At 44.2% G+C, this 20,680-nt stretch overlaps 1 protein-coding gene across 1 annotated transcript; it reads left to right on the forward strand.

Moving 5' to 3' along the window:
- The first annotated feature begins 228 nt into the window (after positions 1-228).
- Positions 229-19,489, forward strand: Cad89d (cadherin 89D). The gene is made up of 21 exons (XM_071785985.1): positions 229-328; positions 5,933-6,063; positions 6,146-6,301; positions 7,357-7,465; positions 8,493-8,695; positions 8,902-9,030; positions 9,396-10,353; positions 10,699-10,857; positions 11,113-11,290; positions 11,745-12,006; positions 12,100-12,403; positions 12,485-14,178; positions 14,518-14,730; positions 14,949-15,037; positions 15,107-15,190; positions 15,275-15,343; positions 15,598-15,801; positions 16,196-16,396; positions 17,052-17,216; positions 17,599-17,942; positions 18,097-19,489. The coding sequence occupies exons 1-21, from the start codon at positions 229-231 to the stop codon at positions 18,126-18,128; spliced, it is 5,784 nt and encodes a 1,927-aa protein (XP_071642086.1). The 3' UTR covers positions 18,129-19,489.
- Positions 19,490-20,680: the final 1,191 nt, after the last annotated feature.

Here is a 20,680-nt window from a genome sequence, read left to right on the forward strand (position 1 = left end):
CGTGCAAGAGCGCGTCTTTTACATAAGACGCGCGTGGCTACCTACGTAGGATGCACTTTACAATTAGTGCAACCTGCGAGGATGCATCGTCACGGTTCTGCGCCTGCATGCCGGCAGGCAGGCAGGCAGGCAGGCTCTCGCCAGTCGTCGACTCACCGCGAATAATTTCAGGGATGTACGAGACCACAACGTGACTGACGCGCTGACCGGAAGTAGAGGAAGCCAAAAATGTCGCCGCGAAGGGGGACGTCTACCTTTCCACCGTCGCATTCCTGGCTGATCGCGGTGGTTCTGCTCATCTTCTCCGTCCAAGTTCGGCACGTAACAGGTATGCGCGGCGCGTGATAGATCCCCGTAATTGTTATTCTCTTAATCCGTAGCGTTTTTCGATAAACATTCTCGACGGAAAAGTAAATTGTGAGTAGAGAAGTAAACCATGTTGATTTAAGAATGCGAAGAAATTAAATTTTTTAATGCATGTCTGAAATATGCGTTAAATATTAATTCTTTCCGAGACGCTATTTCCCTACGACTCGTTTAAACAATTAAAATTAAATAAGTCTATTTTATATTTTAATCGAAGATACAACAATATAGATACCATATTACATTGTATGTACAATAATTAAATGATTTATTTTTAGACATGCTAATGTTAATTGGAAATTTATTAACAAACGCTTAATCGATAATTAAATGTTTAGAGCAGAAATTTGCAATTTCGATCAATTTTGCACTAATTTATGAAAATTTAATTTTAAATTCCTATGCTTCTCCAAGTAATATGATATAGATAAAAGTACCAATTGATCAATATTCAATACCGATTTTTATAGCAATATTTATGATTATTTAATACGAAAGAAGCCAACATTTTTTTAGACGCAACTATATCAGTTAGTAAGCGATTTGGCATTCTGAGACGATCGAGGATTTGATCTCTAAAGTCTAATTAGCCCCTATACAGAACGGCCCGCGTGCTCGAGTAGCAGCGTACCCTTGTGCAGCCTGCATTGTCGCCGGTAACAATGCGAACGTACTTACGTGTAGGTGCGCCAATTTGCACGTACACGGTGCGAGCGAAGGCGCCGCCTTGCCGGAGATAGACTGTTAATTCCCATCGTTACCATTTTAGATCGTGAGATCGCGGCCGGGTCTGTACATAAATTTGTAGGCGGCTCGTTAGCGAATCTTCCCGGCTGCGTCGATCGCTAAGAAAACGCTAACGCGATATAGGTATCACGTACGTCGGTTCGCGCATACAAGTATTCGATTGCCGATGCGCGTACATACCGTTGCGCACAATAGATTGATTCGCGCGAGAATCAACGATGCAACATTCGCGCGGCGCGTTTGCCGGTTAAATCGCTCCCGGCGAAAATCCATGCGGTTATTCATTATACATCTTCATAACTCCGACGATATACTGCGGAAGTTCCCTCCGTGAGACAAAGCCCCGTAAAGAACAAGTCCCGTAAAATACGCTTCAATATAACTTGAGGAATTATCGTTTAACTGAAGTGGCATGTCGAAGATTTTAATAAGCATAATTAATAGCATAATTAATAATAACGTTACTGTGTGCGTACAAATGAGTGTAGCACAAAGGATTGCACGCACAGGAATAATACATAAATGTTGCACGCCGAAGAAAGAGAGAAATTTACAGAACAAAATTAAAATAACATGTAATGATAATGAAATCTAGCTAATTGAGCTAGCTAATTGAAACGATATGACGTCGGATGCTTTAGTTAGAACAAAAAGAAAGTAGAAAATATATTTGAAATTATCATTGCTGGAATATTTCTTATCTTAATTAGCTGGGCTCGTGCTGGTTAATTAAAAATATATGAAACTTATGAGACATTCATACATGGATATCATGTAAGCCGCTTCACAGTATGAGAACGTGTGCGTTCGAGTTCTCACATCCACAGGCTCCGTCTCAAATTGAAGAAGCTACAAAAGGGCACAAAAAGTGGGCTGACCTTGGCCCACTTTTGTCAAAGCGGAGAGCAGCGGGCTTATTCCTGTAAATGCAACGACACGCGTGCGCATACGTGTGTATGTGTGTATGCTGTGTGCGACAGGCAAGCATATCTATTGTCGCAAACGATGTATAACGCGGATCTGGATGAAGATGTGTCTGTGTGCGTGTGTGTATGTACGTACATGCCGAGCACTCGCTCGCGATTTTCTTGGCCCGCTCGCCTTTCAAAAGTAATCCCCTTCCTCGCATCGACTCGAGAAATAGACGCGGAGGAAGTGAGAGATGGCTATAGACATATTGAGAGAAAGGAAGAAGAGAGAGAGAGAGAGAGAGAGAGAGAGAGAGAGAGAGAGAGAGAGAGAGAGAGAGAGAGAGAGAGAGAGAGAGAGAGAGAGAGAGAGAGAGAGAGAGAGAGAGAGAGAGAGACGCGATTCCTGCAAAGTGATTCCTTTAAAACGCTCGCAATCCTCCTGGAAAGTGAAGCTACGAGAGATTCAATGCCGACCGCAAAACATGTGCTAACTTACATTTAGATAAATACTTTCACGCCAATTACGCTATCTAAGAAGATAGCTGCAAAAATTAAAAGTTATTGATTACGCGAGTTAACAAAGTGCTAGCGTTATCAATGCAACTCTAAGCACTATGTAATATTGCAATAATAAAAATAATAAAAGAGCGGTAAAAGAGCAAATTTAAACTAACATGTAAAAAAAGACATTTTTTTTTTATATCAGTTATATCATTTTTCTCTTTCTTATCATCATTATTGTAGCGCAAAGTTTATGAGCTTATAGATTTTATGGTTGAAATCTTTAGTAGCAGAGTTCATATTACTCATGACCGCTCAAGCAGCGCTCGCATTAAATTTCTTGGCATCGCATTATCCACGCATATTACGCACGTAATCTGTCAGTGTTTGAATCAGAAAGTATGGCAAATGGAAGCCCGGCACGTTCGCACCTCGCAAGAAAACGTTTCGATTGACGTCGCCTGAGACGGTTAGAAAGTGTAAAGTTATTTTTAACCGCGTCTACAACGTTGATGATAATTAGACGTAAGTTTCGCAATTAGTTCCGCTGCGTAAGCAAATTCCTAATTAAGGCATAACGTCCGCGACGCGACAACGCACTATCGTTCGGCATGTCGTCGCAAAACCACATCGAGGATATTATAGAAACCGGAAGTAATCATACGTAATCGACAGTAGGTCGATGTGATTAAACTGGAGCATGTGGCCTCTCTGCTCTTTTTATCTTCCGAAGTAAATGCTCTGAAAAACGTTTTAAGTGAAGGTACTGCAGATTTACCGGCTCGTGCGCTGAAATTAAAACTTCCGTATGAGACACTTATAAAAAATCGTTACGAAAGTACACACAGCCGAAGGAAACTTCAGTCGTATACGCAGACGAGAAAAAAAATAACGGGGGTCCGCGCGGCGCAGCGGGTACGCATGAGCGCGCGTCCACCTCGTAATCGGAGTAGGTACGTTACATTCACTGTGCGATAAGGTGAAAGTCTGACGTGATAAGTACCACCTGCAGCACACGGTCCAACCGAGACTTTGGCCCGATGCGGCTAAACGCGGGGGAATCGGCACTTGTCGCCGTCGTCGTCGCCGCGGCGAAAGACCGAGCTTTAAAGCTCGGGATAACTAATGATGCCGGGTTAACCCGCCGCGACATAAATAGGGCGCAGAATAACAATGCGTCAAGCCCGAAACTCACCTTCGAGTGGATTGAGATTTATGAGATCAGGATGCGATAATGTTGCACAAGAAACCCTAACGCGAGTCGGCTTTTCTCGCATCCGTTTACACAGAGCGTACCAAAAGGTAGGAGCGACGCGACGGCGAGAAGTTTTCGGAGCTTATTACAAACTTTTCTCTTCGTCTTCTTTGTAAAATAAATAACGCGTGTAAATGTTTGACGCGCTGATTTCGTTTATAATAAAAGGAGCTAATATTTGGAGTACGTTATGTGTTTTACTAATTATTATTTATGCTAACTGTGTTGTGCCTATAATAAAACTGCCGCAAAATATTTAAAGTAATACAGAAAGTTTCGTATACGTTGTTCATTCTAGTCTGTCGATGATGACTTTGTCTTTTGATACATTCTATATATATTTCTGTGAGTTTCCGTGAGTTTTCTTTTCTGCGAGATTGCATACGTAGAACGTACGGAGAAAATGTTTACATCACGCGATTGCCCAGCTCCAAGCGGACGGAGTGCCGTATGGAAAAAGCTCAAACGAGGATATAAAATGGTGATCCGCGCGTGCGGTTACTTGGCAGCATGATTATAAAGATATTGAGCTCTCGAAACGAATTACCGGTGTGTGACGTTTTTACGACGGTAGGCTAGAGATAAAGCCTCCATTTCGCGAGAGGGAGGGTCGTAGATGAATCTTAACACGAGACGCGAGCGAAACAACGCGTGCGAAGCACGAATCGTTTCGAGAATCTGCGAATATCGCGGGCGGCCGGCGATGCGCGCCGCCACGAATCCTTCCTCCGATTTGATCTGAACGATCGCAGTCCGGAATAAATTGAGATTAAAATCGAGATGCGCGCGCTTCCTTCGTTGCCGGATAACGCGCGGCGCGCGCGCGCGAGTCCCGTTATCGTCTCTCGATTTGTTCCCTTTCGTAGTCGGAAGCGATGTTTCACTCTCGCGTCCAGATCATGCTTGGATAATTAGTCGGTCGTGTTCCCTGCGCGTGGATTTCAGCGCGTACGCAACAATAGCGTAAAGCCGGAGAATCGTTTACGTGCCGCGCACGGTCGGTTTTCTAGTGACGAAACGTACGTACGGCGGATCTGGGAGCGTCTTTATCTGAAATATAAAATATGAAGTAATACCGCGTTCGAATTATGATTTACTCGACTCGCTTTCGTATTATTTGAAGCGCTCGTACTACAAAAATAACAAAAAAACCCGTATTCTTTAAGTAAAAGTATAAAATTAATTAGAGACATATCTCTCGACTTGATTAGGAATTGATTTTCCTTTAGGTGTATCGATATAGATACTAATAGTGTTTGGATTAGAAGCCGTTATAAAATTATAAGCATCAATTTTCGATTTGATAGTTTTATCGTTTCCCTAACAAGAGGATTGCGTGATGTTCGCGTTACCGATCTTCCTGACATTTTACGTGCACGATGTACTTATCTATCTGATATACATACTGGGCAAGCGAGAGAATAAGATCCATTATTTAAGTATCACAGAGAAACTTAATCGTAAGGAAATTTTGCATATTTTTGATACTTATTTAGATACATTACACGTAAATTGTAATAGACATAATAAATTAAATATTTACCGCTTATTTTTTTTTAAACTGACTTATTTTTTGATTAAAAAATAGCGTCTTTTAATCACACATACATATAATATATATATAAATTTAAATAATTAAAAAATCTTTATCGTATCTTTCTACACAGAAGTGTCTGAAAAAGAACTTCCACACATATTTGTGATAGCAAGATGACTCTATTGAGAAATTCCAAAATATTTTATTTTGGCTGCATATATCGATCTACCCTTGTCATAAACTTCGAAAATAAATTGCGGAGAAGCAGAGTCTGCCGGCAAGTAGGCGGAAATTGACGCAAAACTGGCGAAGGCAAACAACGCTGTTTATGTCGTCGTATTCGACATTGTATTCGACACGGCGATGCCTTTTTACCCCCTTATCTGATGATAGAGAGAAATAAAAGTGGAAATAAAACCAACTCGATTACTTCCATTCTCTGTTTGAGGAGTACACCGGCGCATTCTTATTCCTCCGCGATGCGTAACTGTGTAACTTCGCGAATTCCGCTCCCTGCATTTTAATTCCGGCGGCGTTGCCCCGCAATTGCCCTTCACTTCTAATCAATTTTACGTCGCAAAGCCTAACGTCGCGTTTTCCTCCTCTCGTCATCAGGATGCCAGTTTTATCCGGTCGGAGAGTACCTGAAATTCGTGAGGGTACCGGAGAATCTGAAAATAGGCACTGAAATTCTATCGTTGGAGGCACATCCGAGAAATCGACTCGCCATCACTCCGGTCGACAAGGTACGTCTCGTAATCTCTCTATCCATACTAATCTATTTGTCTGAAGCGAAACGCACACAGAGAAAATAAATCTCCTCGGCAGGAGGAGGACGCCGGCTTCTTCGCTTACAAGGAAACGAACAAGACGCACGTTTCCCTGATTCTGGCGCAATCTCTGGAGGATCTGGTGGACGCGGAGTCGCCGAGGAACCTATTAAAATTTCGAGTCTCCTGCGACTCGGGCTCCGGTGACTCGTTGGTAAGGACACGAAACTGTATATTACACGCCTCACGTCGGTCGTCGACCTCGCGGTACGCAGTCAAATTCAAAATACCAGTCTCCCCGAGAGTGGCCCCCTCCTATCCCTCGACAACTTGTCGGTCACGCTCGTATCGCCGTGGGTGTGTTATTCGTTGCTCTTTAAAAGATTGTCGTAAGCGCGCGAATTTTTTGATTTTGAGTTCGATCGATCCCCGAGCCTGCAATTAGAGCGTGCGCGAACCGGTTCGATGCGGGGGGAAAAGAACGAATGAACGGAACGATTTTACCGGTTTTCAAGCTCTTTTGCGCGTGGTAATAAGCATTTATGTAACTACTCCCGCGCGCGAGCGCGGAATACCGAGGCGGGTAAGAGTCGTTAGCGCACACGCAAACGCGGTTAACAGCTCCCCTAATGCCGGTCGGGAATTTTGTTGCTTTATTTTCATAGATACCGAATACATTTTCGTTTCGGCGCAGTTTCAAATCGAGGGATGCAAATCGACGTTTTCTCTCGGTCCACTTTCCGCCTCTCAATAATTCAGGCGCCCGACTTACTTTGCTTTCGACGATACTCGGCCGCGACGAGCGTAACGCGCGCGGGAACGAGCGGAAAGTGGTGATCAATAGCCGCGCCACGCAGATCTTGCCGTTTTACTCCACACTATTTACTCGACTTGATTACCGATGATTACCAGCTTTCGCGCGAACGGTCGCGCGCTAGATCCGTGCTTAACTCGCCGTCGCGTCGCATCGAATATGTACGCGCCTAAACGCGCTATTCCGCGGACAACTTGCGGATTGTCGGGGACTACGCCGAGTACCGTTTCCCCAGGTACCATTGATCCCCTTTTTCATTTCCCAAACGCGGATAGCATCGGTTTTACGACCCACGCCGTAAAACGAGCCCTGAAACGCCTGAATTGTGATGCCGTGTCGCATAATTCAGCATGAATTAGAGATTGCAGGCGAGTGACCGGCGAGGGGTATTAATAGGAGAGGACCGATCGGGCGCAGCCATCGAGTGTGACTTACGTTCGGCCGTTTATGTTTAGGTATCGTCGCATTTGTCGGTGACGATCTACGTGGAGGACATAAACGATCACGCGCCACAATTTGTCGACTCGCCTTATCACGTGACGGTGGACGAGCTTACGCCAGTCGGTGAGATATTGTATCCCCACACATAAGAAAAAAGAGAAATGTCAATCCTGGTGAAAAAATGTCTCGGAATTTTTCATTATTATGAATCAGAATTTCTATGAAAATTTTCAGACTTTCTCAGAATGTGCTCAGAATTTTTCAGACTTTTTACACGAATTGGAATGTTTCTCAGAAATACTCGGACCAAATAATAAAATATTTCAGATTTTTCTTGCCAACATATTTTTGGAAAAATCTAAATCAATATGAGAAAATCTACGAGATTTATCAGAAATTTTCATACATACGGATGCTGAAATATTCCGAAAATCCTCATCCAATTATTTATAGAAGTATCTGAGAAATTTGACATATTTTTTCGGAATTTTTCATAAATCTAAAATATGAGAAATTCTTAGAAATATTCTGAGAAAATATAAGAAATTTTTTCACCAGAAAAGTCAACACTGATATATACCCACTCGCGTTATATATATATATGCAACAATCTATAATCTTGAATATTGCGTAATAAGATATTGCGTTAAACGAAGAAAACTTGCTTGAATGAAGTCATTTATATAGTTAAATGAAGTTTTATATAGTTCGACTAAGAAAAAAAGATGAAATGGAAAGTTGAAAGTCTTATAAGAAGATTACATATTGTTGCATATATGCTAGTATCAGTGTTGATTTGACACCTCTTTTTTCTGTGCAGCGATATCATAAATCGTGCTGCCGCAACCTGAATGTCGCATAATTAATATTCTCAACTGCCTTTGCATATATGTCGCATGTAATTCACGGAAATAAAATGTTACTCGACGCCATGCACGGTCCGTTGCGCGGTCGAACGCGCGGAATCTGACATTCTATATTTCTCCGTGATATTTTTCTGGCGACCGGACGTAGCACTTTCGTCATATCAAATTCCATTTTTCCAAATTTTACCGAGAGAATCGAAGAGCGATTTTTCATCTCACATCTTCACGCTTTTCCGAGAAGTTGACGCACACGGCATAAAGATTCGGAATGAAAAATTCCGCAGGTGTGACGATATTCCGCGGGATTCACGCGCTGGATGGCGACAAGCCGAACACGCCGAACAGCGACGTCTATTACGCTATCGTGAAGGGAAACGAGCAAGGCAAATTTTCTCTCGAATCCGGCCACAGAACCGCCCTGATACTCCGGAAGCCGGTCGACTACGACAGCGGGGATCGCGAATTTACCCTGGTTATTACTGCGACCGTGAGTGACATAATGTACCTAAAAATATAATGCAGTTTTACTCTCTGCAGCTTTATAGAATCTTGTTCCGCTGAAAAGTTAGATGACCGTTGCATTCTGCGACAGTCGACATATTGCGAGAAAACTGCAAACTCAGCAATGAATGACAAACCGGATTAGTTTGCAATTGTAATTCCTGACGTAACACATATGATGCAATTCCTCAGGATCGCGGTGTCCCCGCCAGAAGTACGAACAGCACCGTAAAGATAACCGTGGTGGACAACGATGATCTTGATCCGAAATTTACGCGGGACATCTACAAGGCGAAAATTTACGAATTCTATCCCATGCCGGTACGATTATGATATAGTTATTCGTATGTATTTGATATGCGAGGTGTTTCAATGATCCAATTTCAATTAACTTGAACGTATCGGAATTCAAGTAAAAGTAATAAATATCTTATGTAGGCGGAGTTATGCGGAGTTACTTAAAATACACACAATTAAATTTAATTGAGATTTTATTTCACTTGAAATTGAAAATTAAAACAATTAAAAACAAATGTTCGGCAAATGTTTTCCGAGTTTGGCCTTCAGCCATTTGAAATATTCAAGAAAGGTAGAATTCTTGAAGAAAAATTAACAATATTTTTTAGACACCTTGCATTACACGCAAAGTCGCAAATTCTGGAGCACGGTATTTTCCTCTTTCGCAGGAATATCCAATCTTCACAGAAATAAACTTCACTAATCCGATCCACGCGGCCGATCGCGATCGGGACATAAATGTGCCGGTGCGATATGATATTATATCCGGCAACGAGAGAGGTTTCTTTCATCTCGATCCGAAGAACGGCTCGCTGTTCTTGAAACGTGCGATCGATCTGGACGCCGAACGGAGCTTGCCGGGCAACACGTTCAATCTCCAGATACACGCGTCACAGGTGGACAACCCGTTGAAGATGACCGTCGCGCGGGTCGAAGTGGAGGTGCTGGACTTGAACGACAATTTGCCGCAGTTCGAGGTCGATCTGTACAACATCAGCATCGTGGAGAATCTGCCGAACGGCTTCAGCGTGCTGCAGGTGATCGCGCGTGACAAGGATCAGGGCGAGAACGGGGAGTTCGATTATCGGCTGGAGGATCTATCGGGCGCTTTCTCCGTGGATCCGGAATCCGGCTGGCTCACCGTGAAGGATCAGACGGTCCTGGACCGCGAGAAGCGCGATCATCTGAAGATGAAGGTCTACGCTGTGGAACATAGGCCGAGCGTCGTCGTGACGAGCGACGGATCGAAGGGATCCTCCGTGGACGTCGAGATTACCCTTCTCGACGCCAACGACAACAATCCCATCTTCGTGCCGGGCAATCTTTATGAGCTGGTGGCGAGGAGCGACGTGAAGGTCGGCACCGTGTTAGGCCAGGTACACGCGGTGGACGACGATTTGGGCCCCAACGGATTGGTCCGCTACCGTTTGCAGAAACCTGGCAACTCCACGCTTCGGAAACCGCCGTTCACGGTGGACGAGAGCACGGGCTTGATCACGGTGTCGGAGAGTCCGATCCTCGAAGGTAGACACGCGATCTTTGTGGAAGCCGCCGATCAGCCGGCGAATCCCAGCGAGAGAAGATTCTCCTTAGCGGTCGTCACGGTGGACGTTTTTCGAGCAGACGGTGAGTCTGCACTCTTGCGTAAGAAATTTGAAAACAATGGCGGATTTAACTGACGAACTGTCTAATTAAAATGGCAGATATAATTATGAGAGCTTTTGTTCAAAATTGAATAAGCGTTGTTGTTTAAGTAGTTCAGAAACAGTAGCTCGTAAAAAGAGGAAACTTTCAGATATTAATTATTCACTATTTTTCCACTCTTTAGTGATAAAATTATTATTTTTTTAAAGAACAAATAAACTTAAATGGTCTTAGAGGATATCTTTCGGTAAATGCGTAGACATTTTCGCTTGGTAATACCCGTATGCTTTCATCGAGATTTTTATCCGATATATTTGTGGGCTTCAGGTCCAAATTCGTGGGAACCGGATTTCGTCGGCGCGCCCTATGAGTTCTGGGTCGGTGCGAACGTGCCCGTAGGTACCAGCGTCGGACAGATTCGCCTAAATGACGCTGTCAAAACTAATGACCTTATCTACGATCTTCTGCACGGTTACGAGGAGGGTGGTACGTATATACACGCGACATATCGACGGCGTGCGGCGCATTAATTAATCCATAGCGCTCGCGGGAATTAAAAGCTAAACAACGTCGCGACTTCTTAACGGTCTAATAAACCCTCGCTCGCGCGCTGGGGCTATCCCCAGGTGCGCCCTAATTTCAATACGCCGCCGCGGCCGGAAACACGCGATGCGCAAAATGCCTATATTATTCATGCAAATGCGTAACACATGCTGCATGCATATACGACGGGGATTTCAGTTCCATTTGCCGTGGAGGAACGCTCGGGCACGATAACGGTCGTGGAGGAGATCGAGCGCTTCGACCGTTCCATATACGACTTCGAGGCGATCGTCAGCGACGAGAGGGAACTAACGCTGATCACGAACGTTTCGATTCACGTGGTGGATCCGAACGACGACAGGGGTATCTTCACGAAGTGAGTGAAAACTCATAATGCTTAACTTGCTTTTAACGACTCTCATAATACTTTCGACGAGCGGGAACACCGAGCGAGACACGCGGGACACGCGTAAATCCTCTTCATCATTTTCTTTAATTATTACGTCTAGGAAACTTCGCTAATCAACGTCTGATTGATTTACCGGCTATTAGGTATTTGTCAAATAAATTATAAAATTGGCAAATTATGTTGAAGTGCTTCTGTTGACAAATTATATTACCTCTCGCAATCTAGCCTCCAGGTATCGCTGTTAAGTAATATCTTTTGTAAGCTCGCGTCTTGCCGCATCCCCCAACGTATCTCTCTCTCACGAGATCGATACGCCAGATTTGCTGACTGACTTCGTCGGACGCGTCGAAAGGTCAAAGGTCTCGCGCGACTTGGGTGGATACCATTTGCTTACTCAAAAGTCGATGACCGTTGATTGCAGGGGAACGACCACCGCTTCTCTCGCTTTTCATGTGAGGGAGAATGTTCCCGGCGCATTGATCGGCCAAGTGCTTCCGCACAATGGCACAACGGCGGCTATGTCCGGCACTCAGTTCCTTATCGTCAATCAGCAGGATGTGCCCGATATCGCCATTATGGATGACGGTTCTCTCTACGCTCCTCAAGGCTTGGATCGCGAGACAAGAGAGAACTATAGTATTACGGTGATTGCCGAGAGTTTGCGCGGCGTAGGCGTGTTTCAGGTATATAAGTTTATCATTCGAGCCGGCGCAAGATTCTGTTATTCGGTATTTGTACGCCTGTTGTTTTAATCGTTGGATTTACGATCCGCCCAGGTGCGAATAGTCGTGGACGACGAAAACGATCACGCGCCGGAATTCACCTTGTCCGTTTACGAAGGCCGGATTATGGAGAACAGTCCTGCCGGGACGGAAGTTACCCTGACAAATCCGATTGCGGCGAGCGATAAAGACGAGGGTGAAAATCGGGACTTTACGTTTGCATTGCGGGGCGACGGTAGCGGCTTGTTTAGGATCGACCCGATAACGGGCCGAGTTTACTTCGAAGGTCTCGAGTACGGAACCTTGGATCGCGAGACAAGAGCGAACTACGAATTCCAAGTTACTGCCACTGACAGCGGTAAGTCCTCTATTAATCCTTCCCTCCCCCGTATTTCTATTTAACATTCAAATAAGTTATTTGTCTATTTCTCGCACACAGGCGGATTGCAGTCAGAGAGCACTTTGAGGATAACGGTCCTCGACCTAAATGACAACCCTCCGAAGTTTATACGGATGGTAGTTCTGCCGGATCAAGGAGTGCGCGTGTCGTACGATCCGAGTGACAACGCGCCCGCTGAGGACGATGAGATAGAGAACGAAGGACCCGAGAATTCGGTGGACGGTGGACGGCGCTCGCCGTTACTCCTGGTGCCGGAAAACACGACGATCGGCGTGCCGATAATCCGTCTGCTGGCGGACGACAAGGACGAGGGCGCGAACGCGGCGATAACGTACAGTCTGGGGAACGAGACGACTTCCAGCGGGGTACGATCGCGTCGCTACGACCTGACCAGTCGCCGTTACTTCCATCTCGATCCGCGCACGGCCGAGATATCCGTCGCCCGGAGCCTGCCGCCCGAGAAGGATATCCGGCTGTTCATCCTGGCGAGGGACTCCGACGGTCTCGCGGATAACATCACCGTCAGGATCCACGTGACAGACGTGAATGACCACGCGCCCGTTTTCGACAAGTCCTGGTACACTTTTGACGTTGCCGAGGGCACTTACTCCAATCACGCTGTCGGCACGGTGCAGGCACTCGACGCCGATTTCGGCGAGAACGCCAACCTCAGTTACGAGCTCATCACCAGCCACGAGGATTCGGGACGGGCCAGCAACGGGTCGCGATCGTTCGAGGTGGATCCCTATGAGGGAATGATACGAGTGAGCGGAACTCTTGATCGGGAGAGGGCTACGACTCATCGTCTTCTCGTGATCGCTCGCGATCAAGGCTCACCGAGTCTGAGCTCTTCCGTGGAGGTGGAGATAAATGTGTTGGACGTGAACGACAACGCGCCGACGTTCCACGGCTACGACGAGCTGAGGAAAGACGATCGATTGCCGATCTACCGAGTCTCCGTCTTTGAGAACAGTCCGATCGGCACGCAGGTCGCCAAGGTATACGCGAACGATAGCGATTTCGCCGGCAACGGAAACGGATTGATCCTGTTCGATCTGAGCTATCAGGATCACGCGGACAAGCAGTACTTTGCGATGGACAGCAAGGAGGGCGTGATTACGACTATCGCCAAGCTTGACTACGAGACCAAGAGCAACCATCGTTTGATTGTCACGGCGAGCGATCTCGGCTCGCCGATCAGTCTGACCTCCTCGGCCGTGGTCCTCGTCACGGTGTTGAACGTCGACGACGACGAGGAGGCGGACAACGAGGTGCATAAAATGCCAACATTCCGGCATCGATATTACGAGGTGGAGGTCGACGAGAACGCTTCCGTGCCGTTGCTGATCACGCAGCTTGATCTCGCCGACGATCGCCACGGTGATTACATAAGATACAGCATCGTGGCCGACGGTTCCGACGGCAGAGAGCACTTCTCGGTCGATCCTAAAAACGGCTCTCTGTATCTGATGACGGAGATTGATCGGGAGGCCAGAGATCGATACGAGGCAAGGGTCAGAGTTGATCGGCTGAAGCTCGGCCGTGGCATGCCGGTGATGATCTATCCGGTCGTTGGGGAGAGGCTGAATGGACTGGCGCCTAATGAAGCCAGAGTGGTCGTCAGAGTGAAAGACGTGAACGACAACGCGCCTAGATTCAAGACAAAGGACAGGCCCATCCTCGCCGCTATACCCACCACCGCTCATTACGGTTACGAGGTCGTCAAAGTGGAGGTATGTATGCGCGTTCGTGGGCGCGAGTCAAAGCGACCTCGTTTTAATTCATTTTGGTTTTTGCCCACTGGTCTTCCGTGCGTTTCCTCTATCTTCTCGTATCCGTCTTTGACGTATCTTTATCTTTTTTATTTATTTTTTGAATTAGCTTCTCACGGTAAATTCCTTTGCCTAATATATATGGACCGTTCTGTTAATTGCGATGAAATTCGGAACATATGAGACACGTAATTTTTGTGACAATTAAAGAATCGCGAGTTAAAGATTCGATGTGCTTCAAAAATCAGCCATCAGCTTTAGTATTGGAATTTATTTGGACGCGCTCTTGGCGGATCGCAGGCCGAGGATCCGGACCTGGGGATAAATGGTGAGATACGCTACCAAATTCTTGGCCGGGAGGATGCCCCGCGTTTCGCCATTGACCCACTCAGCGGTCAAGTGCGATCCGTGGCGAGTTTTGGCCGCGACGCCGGTCGCGTCTTCGGCTTCGACGTCAAGGCCACTGACAGGCAGGGCGCCGAGAGCGGGCGCAGCAGCATCGCCAACGTTTTCGTAAGTCCACACTCCGTATACTCCCACGTACTTCTCACGTACTGGTCTATCTTAATTACTCGCCGTTAGAGATAGCGCTCGAGCTAATTTCCCCCCGGGGAAATGGGATGTTTCAAAAGACGGAAGCTCTCCTCCGCTCCCCTCTCATTTCACTCGACGCCCCAACCTTGACAGTTTATTCCGTTATCCGGTTGTGTATCTCGCTTTTGAACTCGTAGGTGTACGTGTTGGACGATCAGAAGCAAGTTGTCATGGTCATGGGTCGGAAGCCTATCGAGATCGAGCCGGAGCTCGAGAACATCACCATGTAAGTTCGGTTTCGCGATAAACGCAATAAATGCGAGCACGGTGACATTTACGAATAATTGTCTTTCAGCGCGTTGCAGAATGTCACTGGCTTGGACGTGCGAGTGAGAAAGCTGGAGCCCCATATCGAGAAGAACTTGATCGACGGAGCCTCGTAAGTGATTTGTCTGATGAGCGATACAGGGTGATCTAAATTAACGATTCTAAATCGCTCGTTATATTTTGAATTATTTTTTAGTACCGATGTTTATCTGTATGCAATCGACCCAAATCTGAATGTTATGGTAGACATGGAAACTTTGCACAGGTGACTAGTCGAATTATTATCTTTCATAAAAGATATTTCAGATTTGTCCTTCTTATCTGCATCTAGCACTTTAATTAATTAGTTGGAAATTGTTTTTTTTTTCAACAATTTAACGCATTACTTTAAATTAATCGCTGAAAATTTAATTAATATTTTATATAAAGTTTCAGTCAGTTTAAAAAAAATCATATTTGGTGTCCAAATATCGTAACAAATCTGATCTTTTAATAATATATATACGCGTGACTTTTTAGCGTTTTTAATAACAAGAAAGCGGACATAAAACGTGAACTGGACGAATATCGCGTGCTGGAAATCGCTGGTAACGCTCCACGTAGAAGTAATCAGCGTTACTTGCTGTCCACCCTCGAGGTCGGCGTCGTGGTACTCGGCTGCGTCGTCTTCGTGGGCGCCCTCGTGACCGCCCTGTGCGTTACCTGCGTTCGTCGCAACAAACGGTACGCGGAATGTGTTTTTGCTCGCTCGCCATCTCGTCTAAGGTCAACAACGCTCATCCGCGCTGCTATACTAACTCCTGGACATGTTGGCTAGAGGGTCTTATTATTTCCCTTTTCTTCTCTCACACACGCTCGTATATCGAAAAATTGATAACTATTATCTATTAACAATCATTAACATGTAACTTTATTATTACTCCATCTAAACCCATCGCGTCGCTTAATCATACAAGAAAAAATTCTGGAACGAAAAATAACGGAATAGATAATTGAATTGTTTCTCTGGTGTCTTGTTGGTATTTAATTGGCATCGGTTAATTTGAATGCTGATTTTTTTCATCATTGTCACAAAATGCGCGCTTTGAGAATGGGAGTTTCGAATTCCACTCGTTAGTCGTAGACGACGAGACAAGGCCATGTTCTCGACGGTCGGCCCGGTCGGATTCGCTCTGACGGACCCCGCCGGCACTCTGCAAAAGCCGCCGCTCTTTCCCACCTTCGTCGAAGGTCTCCATTACGACCCTGAACCCTTCTGCTCCGAGATGCCCAGGCGACAGAGCATGTGCGAGCACGGCAATTGCGTCCGCTTTCACACGTAAGTCTGATCTCATTCAAGATTATTAGAAGCGAAAAAATTTTGTGTGGGTTTAGCAAATATTTATGACAATTTTTTGTAACGTAAAAATGTCGTACGTGGAAGCACGTACTGAGTTTAGTCGATTAATATATATGTTAATTTTACGAGATTATACTTGAATCTTTATTGGTTTATATTTCATTTTTTCTTTTAAAATCTACATAAACTTTTTCCGTTATCTAGTATTTGATACATCAATGTTTGCGAAGGAACAAGTTACCATTTTATTTAACATAAAATATTTTTAATATTGAGCTCTCGAATCTGAGTTATATATCTCTATTAGTATAAAAGTCATTTAAAAATAAAGAAGACGAGCTTGTATTTGTAAGAATAATCTGCAAGAGATTCTTTATATATGTATAAATAGGTCTATCCGATAAGATTAATAATTGTGATAAACTAAACAGTGGATAAACTATCGTTCCGTATTAATAAAAATTTAGTTTTTTCAAAGATAAAATGCCGATGTTAGGAACACAAAATCAGAGTGTAATTATGTAATCAGCATATCCGAAAACTCGCATAGATCTATAGATTATACTGTATCGAGAAATTTCTGAGTAACTTACGATAGTAGTACATAGACGCCACTGCCACGGGTTATTTTCAGGATGGGCGGTGGCGGGAAACACGCGGTGAGGTCGACGGGTACCTTGAAAGGCCTCGAGGCATCCGCGACATCCTTGCATTCCAGTGGTCAGGACTCTGGTATCGTAGCGCGCACCTCTTGTCATTGCAGTCACTCATCCAGCCCTTCCAGTGGCGAGAGCAGCAAGTAAGTTGGGTTTCTAAATACAAGTTTTCGTCAGTTGAACGCGGTTTCCCCGACAGAAGGCTCGAATCTGCTCAAATCGTGTCGAATTTAGTTGCATTGCAACGAAGAAAAATAATAAATTTCCGAAATATATAAAATAAGAATAAATTATTAATAATTGTAAATATATTAATAAATATAAATTACAGAAATACATTGAAAATAAAGAAATACAATTATTATACATCTCATACATTTTTTAATTGCTATGTAACAAATAGCGTCGCTCTTATGCTCATCCCAATGTAGATCTGCAAAATTGTCTCATCAATTTATTCAACACGGGCCTCATACTTCTCACCCTCCTCCCCCCGTGGCAAAATTTTCTTCTATTTTCTTTTAGCGGGTACGAAGACTCGCTCAAGTCTCTTCAGCGTCGCGAGAGATGCAATGACGTTTCGCGTGGCAGCCACGATACCTCCAGCGTGGTCGGGAGACGTGCGGCGGCGAAACGGCGGCAACGATTCCACTCCTTCTCGAACGCCGAATCCGTTTATACCCACGAGATGAGTTTGCAGCGGGAGCAGCAGCCGCAGCAGCATTGCTGCATCGGCACCGAGAAGAGACGGAAGGCGGAGCATCGCCGCGCTCATTCCGAAGCGGAGAACAATATCACCGAGACGGTGATACACGAGCACCCGGGCACGGAGATATCGTTAGCGAGCTCCCTACCGAACACTATTCACGGTAGGTCAATATCGACAAAATTGGAAAGTACCATTGACACAAACGTGCACAGATACAATTTTAGTGTCGCAAAACAAAAAAAAGTTAAAAAATCTCAGTGTCACGTATTAAATTTAGCACATCTGACAAAATTGAACAGATAATCAATTCGCAGGTATACCAAGAACCAGCCACATGCTCTACTAGCGGCGTCGATCTGTAAAAGGAAGAGAAACTTTCAAGGAGCGCCCAGGATACAACGGCTGCGAAGATTCCTATTCGATAATTATAATTTAACGCCTCCCTTTCGCAAATTCGCGCGTAAATTGTTGTACATTGCGTGCTCACGGCGTGTCATCTCGTTGCCAAAGTATTCGTGCGTCGTCAAAATCAGAGAATCATTCATTTCTGTAAATACACGGCACCGTCTTCGGCATTCGATCTTCCATGTTCTTCTCGAGTAATCGAGATAGATTAGGTAACGGCGCGGCAGCAATTGTTGCTAAGATTATTTATCGCCTTAATATTATAACGTCAGATGCAAACGTTTATGTATAATATTAATATATTGTATATTAATATAATTCCTTGTAATTATAATGTTGTACTTATTAATATAATTCATTGCACATCATGTACAGATACATTTTACGAGTAAGTCCATTTTTCGATGGGTTATTACCCTGATTATGTTAGCTGGAAAATTATTTAATATATGTGTAATATGTACGTTTGTGTAAAATGTAACAAAGTGTAACATACGTGTAATTTATGTCTTAATCTAGCTGTCGTTTCTTATTAGATAACATTTCATAAAATGTTTAATACAAGTAATACATTTTTTCCATTTTTATTCTAACATGAATATTGACCATTAACTTATTATTATTATTAATGGTCAACATTCTATCTTTGGAACGAAAATTTTATTATAAATAAAATGATGTTAAAATAATAAATCTTCCCTCGACTTCTTAGAAATGGAATGTGATTCTTTAGTTGTAAGATTTTTAAAATATATTTATTTAAATGTCTATTTAATTTTTGTGATATAGAAGATTTTTAGAAATTAAGTTTTAATTTAATTAACATTAAATATTTTGAGGTAAATATTTTTAAGTAATTTAATTAACATTTTTAATGCTCTAATCATAGCTTTCTTAGTGGGCTGAAATATGCTGCCGCGCATTCACGGGCGCAATCACGGCTGTCGTCAAACCTGACCTTCGAAGACTCGTCAACGCCGATATTCCGCAATTCCTCTCAAAGTCTTCCCCGACGCGTCTGAGGAATCTCTCTACTTAATTAAATCACCGTGGGCGTTTTAATTACGATAAATCAAATCAGCGCGCGCAGGCGCGTTATTAATTTCTCTTTAAACGAAGGATATATCGGAAGGACACTGGTGTAAATTATTGATAATGCTGCCAGGGCGTGCAAAGTCGTTTCTGATCGTCCTTTTTATTGCGATTTACTGCAGATGATGGACGATTGTCTATCCATGCTCGTTTTTAAAACGACGCGACAAAAACTCTTTCTTCCATTTTGCCTTCCGCGGCAAGAACAACAACCAATACCATTTACGGAAGGGACGTTTTCTGTCGCAAGAACATTCTTTCTCAGCAATCACAATATCGTTAACTTTTTAACGTAATTACAGTAAGTAACATTTTTAATCACTTCTCCTGGAAGGTATAATCGATAATCGTTTTAATTTTACCAACCGCGTCAATCTTTCTCAACAATTATCCTTTTCAATCTTTAGATATTACTATCTTAACAATTAATTTATTATATATCTTTGGATGTTCACTTTAATCATAATATTCTCGGAGAACAGCAGTTCGGTGACTAAACACGATTGCGGATCCAGAAGGGCGTTCTCGGGGCACCTAATACGTTCGGTAAATAAGTTTTAAGCGCCCGATCGAATGCTCAACTGAATCGAATTACGCCATCGATTATGAGATCAGGTTGGCGCATGGCTTAAAAGGTTGTCGATTAACGTTGACGACCTCGACCTCTGGACTCGACTGGGAAGATCCAGGGACGACCGTCGATGTTCGGCGCCGATCAAGAGACACGTAATGTCTTGCGCCAAGTACACGCGAAGCGAGACCGCACCCTGACTCTCTTACGCGATCAAGAGACACGGTAGTGTCTCGCGCCAAGTACGCGCGAAGCGAGACCGCATCGTGACTCTTTTACGCGACGCGACGAGTTGCAAATACCCGAGATGTTGAGATCTCAATAACGAGTAAACGGATCAAGTTCTAAGTAGGCTTGATCGATAGCTTGGGGTAAATTTATATAATAAAAGTGTTTTTATTTTTTCGCTACGAGCCTTACGAGCTGAGATATTGTGACGCAAAGTCTGAAATGTTAAACTTTACAATTAAGAAACGTCGTCGTCGTTGTCGTCGGACAAAAATGGCGTCTGTACCTTTCCTATTTTTGACACGAGAGGGTAGTAATGCCCGTGCAGACCGCATGCACTGCATCAGTGCACTCATGCACTGTCGCAGTGCGTGACAGTTTGTACGTACGTGTACGTCCTGCGCTCAGTGCAGATAATGCGTTCATTCAGCCGGTTCAACGCGCTGTCATACTATATTGTTTATGCGAGCGTTACTTTCTGTATATAGTAAAGGTGCGATTTCATTGACGCTGCCGCTGGTTTCTAGTGTCAATGAAATCGCACCTTTAACTTACGATAATTCCTCCGCGTAAATGGGATTTTGTAATAACTTACAATAATT

The sequence above is a fragment of the Temnothorax longispinosus genome, chromosome 1 (assembly GCF_030848805.1).
Source record: "Temnothorax longispinosus isolate EJ_2023e chromosome 1, Tlon_JGU_v1, whole genome shotgun sequence".
Classification (NCBI taxonomy): Eukaryota; Metazoa; Arthropoda; class Insecta; order Hymenoptera; family Formicidae; genus Temnothorax; species Temnothorax longispinosus.